Below are 5,826 nucleotides of genomic sequence, written 5' to 3' on the forward strand. Positions count from 1 at the left end.
AACGTCAAAAGAAGGTCACACGTCCGATTTGGGTCCAATCGGACATAAGGATCACCCTCGGGGCCACACGGGTGGGTCAGACAGGTGGGCAGTCTGGCCCACCGGTCCTACCCACCGGTTGGGACCGGCAGGTAGGGGCCAGCCGGTTGGGACCGACGGGTAGGGGCCCGTCGGTATGACCCGCCGGTTCCACCCGTCGGTTGGGCCAGGGGCCCCTGCTAGGATCGACAGGTAGGATGGCCCACCGGTTGGCCCGCCAGTTGGGCCCACTAGTTGGGCCCGATGGCCCCCCTGCCTTCTCAAGTGGGTGCCCACAGGCAGGTAGGGGCCCACCGGTTGCACCCACCGGTCTTGGCGGGAAACACCCTGTTTTTTCCCCATTTTCTCCCTTCTTTGGGGAATCAAAAAGGGGGCTTTTCTCATCCATTCTTCACACCTTCAAGGTCTTATAGGATGGTTCTAACCTAGATCTAGGTTAGATTCAACTGATGGGAAACCATCTTACCTTCTTTGCTCAAGAACAACCTCAAACCCTCCAAATCACTTCAAACTCACAATGCTCCTTCCACCTTGCCAATATCTCTTCTAATCCTTCAAGATCAACATGTAAATCATCTATTAAACCTTAGATTCATCATTTCAAAGGGGATTTACAAGATCTCAAGAAACCTACTCGAATCAAGGGTTTAAGCTTGGGTATGGTGAATGTTCAAGGAACCCAACTTTGCTTACCTCTAACTATAGATCTAGAGTTGAAGATCACTCTCCCGGCGCCGGAATGGGAAGATCAAGCTTCGGCGCCATTGAAATCCTTCTCTTCTTCCTCTTCCTTCTCTTCCCTTCTTCTTCCCTTTCTTTTCTCTCTCCTCTTTACTATCCTCACCAACGTACGGGTGTCATAAATGAAAAGAAAAGAAAATCATAAATGCTATATATATATATATATATTTCCTAATTAATTGAATAGCTCACATGGATGGGTCACTCAGGTGGGTGGGTGCGCCCACCTGTCCGCCCACCTGAGGGCCAAAGTTTGGGGTTTTGACCGAGTTCGGGCCTCGGCGCGAACCCCACCCTAGCATACGATGTAGCATACGTATATACCTTAATATACGGCTACAATACCTACTTTATCCGTACATGGCCTTATGGTAGGTGCATGTACACGGCTTGGGCACTCCTGTTTCTTCTGGCACTGGCTCGGACTTGTCAGGCCAGCCGGTGTTTAAGGTCACCCTTGCCATCATAGCCCATAAGGAACCCGCTCTAACTCCCTCTGGTTCGGTTCCTACATGGTTAAACCGGATCAACGGTATAATCAGACCGGGTTTAAGAAGTAGGGTATTACAGAGGGCTTCCAGAAAAACGATGGAAGAGATGCCCTAGCTTGTTTTTCTTTCATTCGATCTTATATAAACCTAAGACTAGGTAGCATTTTATAGCCAATTTTATGGGATTTCAAGCGTAAAATTTTTCAAGGCATTTCAATAAATGCAAAGGTTTTGGTGAAATTTACCTTAGGGTGGATCCACATGTTGATTGGGTTGACAAGACATGGGAAGGAAAGAAAATAATGGAATAAATATTTTTACTGAGATGGGATTTCGTGGGAGAAAGAGCAAATGGTGATGGGGTGGGATTTCCCGGGAGAGAGATAAACACAAAATCAAGTTTTCCATGATTAATGCCAGAGTAGTACTAAATTGATAGGAATTTCAAAGTGAGTAGAGTGGGAAAAAATAGTTTCTTATGTCACTAGATAAAAATAAATGCATTTACTAAGAATGTCTAGTAAATTTTACACCCCACTAAAAACCATACAATATTTTTTTTCTAACAACGGGTATCTAGGCCTTCGGCTTGACTAGTCACGTGGACCTATATTGACCCCACAATCGCATGGATCGAGTCATATTGGGATCGAATGAGAACCATTTAACTTTTACTGAAAACAGTGAGGAGCACTAAACACCCCTTGTGTGAGTGGCCTAAGGTATGCCCAATGGAAGTCGAACTCAAGACGTCCCAGTTTACAGGTCGTACCAAATTTTAAAAACCATACAATTAATATTTATAGTAATTCTTGAGAAACAAGTACAAGTTTTTCACCCCTTTTTACATTTTCTAGCTTTTTCCATCAAAATAAAAAACCTAAACAACAAAAAAATTTCAAATAACAAAATAGACAGCAGAAAATCTAATTTTGTGCTAAAATTTGTTTTATTGAATATTTTCTGCCTAAATATACCTTTCGAAATTTTCAAATAGAAAATGATTACGTAAGCACAACAAAGATTTATGCCACTAATAAATGATTGTTACAACATAAGCCTTCCTTTAAATAGCCTAAACCCTATATAACAAAAAAATAAAAAAGTGAATCTTAAGAGGGGAGAAAAAGAAAAGAAGGAGAGAAGGAGAGAGAAAGAGAAAGGCGAGTGCCCCCCTTTAAGATATAATCCAACTGCTGTCCTTCTCTTCTTGTTTGGAAGAAGGTTCATCGGCAGACAATTTGTGTTCAATCCTATCGAAGAAGCCCATCATCAACTCCAAGCTCTTCTCATCTAACCAGAGTTTTAACAAAAATTAAGAAATCATTAATTAATATATATATATATATATATAGAGAGAGAGAGAGAGAGAGAGAGAGAGAGAGAGAGAGAGAGAGTTTTTGTTCTAAAAAGAGAGACATACCAAGTCTGGGCACTGTGTGGCCCTTGGGGTGATGAATCACTGTAGGGTTGACGAATGAATCCAAGAGTGTGATCCCATGTGGCTTTAGGAAGTCCGTCTCACCTGAAACATGTATCATGTATTTCTGCTTCTCAATTCATTCATATTTTTCAGATAAAACAATGGGAAATTTTTTTGTATTAAATTTCATGATAAATGTTACGTTTTACTATTGTCATGGTGGAGGAGGGGCGCGAAATAACTACCGTGCCCCTCCTGGGAGTGCTCCTCATTTGTGGAAGGGACTCAAATCTTCCATGGCCGACAGTGAGTGATAATGAGAATTTAATGATTGGGAGGGACCAAGCATGCACCGTGCTTCTTGCAAATGATTTCTATGCCACCTTTGTGTATAGGTGCAGAGTTCACCCTCAAAGTCTCAGACAAAACACATTTGCCTATGAAAAAATTACACTTTATCACAAATAATGAGTGCAGCCCACTTTATCACAAATAATGAGGAGTGCAAGGGCTGCACGACTGTAGACACCAATGGGATGACACCGAGAACCAATAATAAGGTGGGCATTTCTCCCTTTGTATCTAGGAGCAGCCTCTACACTCTCCCGAATAAAAAACATTCTCCCCCGAAAAAAAAAAAAAAAAAAAAGGGACAGGTTGAGGTAGCGGTCGATATCTATTTTGATCGATCTGATTCGATTTCAATTTCCACCGGTTCTGTAAAACCCCAACAGAAAACCAAACCGTTGAAAATACGGTTTCAATCGACTCAACCCGAGTCTCCTTGAACTTTGACAGCATCACCTTTTGTGTCACATCCTACGGTTATAAGTAAGCCACGAAAGGAAAATATCACGTCAACACGGTTACCCCCTCACATAAGTTAGGAAAAACGAGTTAAAAGGTTCAAGCATTACAGACGACGCATGACGTTACGTCATCTTCCGGGAACGTCTGCCGGCGAAAGCCACCAGCGACAAAAAACCCATTTCTCTCGCCGGCATTGGGCCCAAACTTTTCTGAGAATGATGGGGTAAAAAGTTGGAAGAGAGAGAAGTTACCGAGAAAGTGGAGGGAGGGACAGTCTATGGGAGACGAGTATGCTTTCTCTGCCAATGAAGCCAACTTGAACTTTGCTCCTCCGATTATGATCAGAAATTTAATCTTCGGAACCTTCTTCAGAGCTAATCCCTGTGTTTTGTGTTTTGATTCAATTAAAAAAAAAAACCAGAGATTAATTCAATTAGTAAGCATGTTTCAGGGGTCAACACAGATGGAAAAGGAAAAAAAAAATTAAAAATGAATAGAAGAATCAGAGACGGAACCTTAGCCTGAAGACCCGGCAACGCAGCGGAGAGAATCGCTCCCTGAAAATCGCAAGAACACCATATCAGGCACAACGATAGTGGCAAAAAAGGTTAGATAGAGAAGAAGAAAGAGAGAATGAAAAACCTGGGAGAATCCCATGAGACCATCGATGGGTCCGTGCTTGATTATGCACTCTTCGATGTAAGCAAGACACTCATCGAAGTTCCTGTACTCTACAAAATCCTATACCCAAAATCTATACTAATTAGATGCCTAATCTTGAGATCGATGATAAAGAAGAGCAGGGAAGAGAGAAAGAAATTTGAATCGTTATCTTACTTTGTCGAATTGGAACCACTCGTAATAGGGAGGATCGAAGATGCCTTCGACGTCTGATTTACCTTCGGCAGGGAAAGGGGCATCGAGGTAGATGAGATCCAATTTTTCCAGAACAGATTGGGGCCATTTGTGAATCTGTTTATTCATGATTTCACCACTTGTTCTAAAGCCGTGAAGGCATAGAAACCTTGGCTTCCTCTGTTCAGGCTGTTCTTGAATCCCGATCGAACCCATCTCTTTCTCCACACCTGTTGGAGCTTCCTTCCTCTGTGGATAGACCCTTTTATATACGCAACCGGGCGAGAGAAGACGATGGCCTTTGCCTTGTTGTTGTCGTTGTTGTGGCCTGTGGCCTGTGGCCTGTGGCTGTGAGTTTTATAATGTGAATTTAAGTCCGACTCCGAACAGACTATGTTGAGATTTCCGGAGGCTGACCACACGGGAACCACTATTCACTTTATCCCAACTTAACGGGACGGGGTTTGCTACAGGAAGAGTCTATTAATTATAAATGCCAATATTCATATAAGGGAAAATAGATTGATGGATTATAAGTCAATTTTACGCGTCATTTTAAATTAATCAAAGACCACTTAAAAACACAAAAAAAGGAATTCGGTGTACTAGGCTCCTGCTACTGCAAGATATTTCAATTTTCAAATCATTGACATGCACAAGGGGTATCCATCTAGAATCATACGGTTTGACCAATTGGCCTGATTGCATGTTGAATTGGTGGTTCTCAGAATTGGCTAGGGAGCATAGTTTAAATATCATATCGGTATCTCCCGAGATTGATCCCCAATCTTAAGTGATCCGATACCATTCCACTAGTAAGGTTTAAGTGTAAAATGATCCAAAATGCCAATTTTTTTCTTCTAAAAATAGAGGTAAGTTTGCCTCTCTCTGCTAAACAGGATCTATTGAATTCGTAATTTATTAGATTCTTTTATAAATGTCAATTAAGTGTCCTAAGTAAATGGACCCCAGTACATCCCTCATTACGAGCTTGTACACAGGTTTCTAGGGTTGCTCAATTAGCTATAGCATCCGGTGCATTTCCCAAAAGATGTCCTACAGTTCCTCTACTGAACTATAGTATGGAATCATCTTCAAAGCTCGGTCAGAGCAGGCATATGCTAAGCGTGAATACCCTCGGAAGCCATGAGCAGAACACTTGGTAGAGAGACCCAATCTTGATGGAATAAATACCGCGACCTCGGTCTTTTTCAATAAAAATCATCCCTTAGTAAATCAACAAAGCCCAATGTGATTTCTCTCTCCCCTAAAAGTTGATCTACTATTGTACCAGAGTGAATATGATCTCATACTTGGAAAGGGTAGACGATTAGCTAGAGCAATAGGTACTATGGCGAAAATAATTGTAGAAAAGGGTAAATTGGTCACATTAAATTTACTTCCTGGGGAGGTCTATTTGATATCCAAAAACTGCTCAGCAACCTTCAGACAGGTTGAGCTACCAAG

At 41.9% G+C, this 5,826-nt stretch overlaps 1 protein-coding gene across 1 annotated transcript; it reads right to left on the bottom strand.

Moving 5' to 3' along the window:
• Positions 1–2,280: 2,280 nt before the first annotated feature.
• Positions 2,281–4,798, bottom strand: LOC122083733 (esterase AGAP003155-like). The gene is made up of 6 exons (XM_042651616.1): positions 4,342–4,798; positions 4,147–4,245; positions 4,020–4,061; positions 3,756–3,885; positions 2,695–2,796; positions 2,281–2,564 (listed from the first exon to the last, which is right to left on the bottom strand). The coding sequence occupies exons 1-6, from the start codon at positions 4,573–4,575 to the stop codon at positions 2,449–2,451; spliced, it is 723 nt and encodes a 240-aa protein (XP_042507550.1). The 5' UTR covers positions 4,576–4,798; the 3' UTR covers positions 2,281–2,448.
• Between the last annotated feature and the right edge of the window lie 1,028 nt (positions 4,799–5,826).

Source organism: Macadamia integrifolia, chromosome 7 (genome assembly GCF_013358625.1).
Source record: "Macadamia integrifolia cultivar HAES 741 chromosome 7, SCU_Mint_v3, whole genome shotgun sequence".
Classification (NCBI taxonomy): domain Eukaryota; kingdom Viridiplantae; phylum Streptophyta; class Magnoliopsida; order Proteales; family Proteaceae; genus Macadamia; species Macadamia integrifolia.

Excerpts from the sequence above, each read along its gene's own strand:
- LOC122083733 (XM_042651616.1), bottom strand. The coding sequence starts at position 4,575 with ATGGGTTCGATCGGGATTCAAGAACAGCCTGAACAGAGGAAGCCAAGG. Across the intron at positions 2,797-3,755 it reads TCCCTCCCTCCACTTTCTCG|GTGAGACGGACTTCCTAAAG; the intron begins GTAACTTCTCTC and ends TACATGTTTCAG. Across the intron at positions 2,565-2,694 it reads CCACACAGTGCCCAGACTTG|ATGAGAAGAGCTTGGAGTTG; the intron begins GTATGTCTCTCT and ends AACTCTGGTTAG.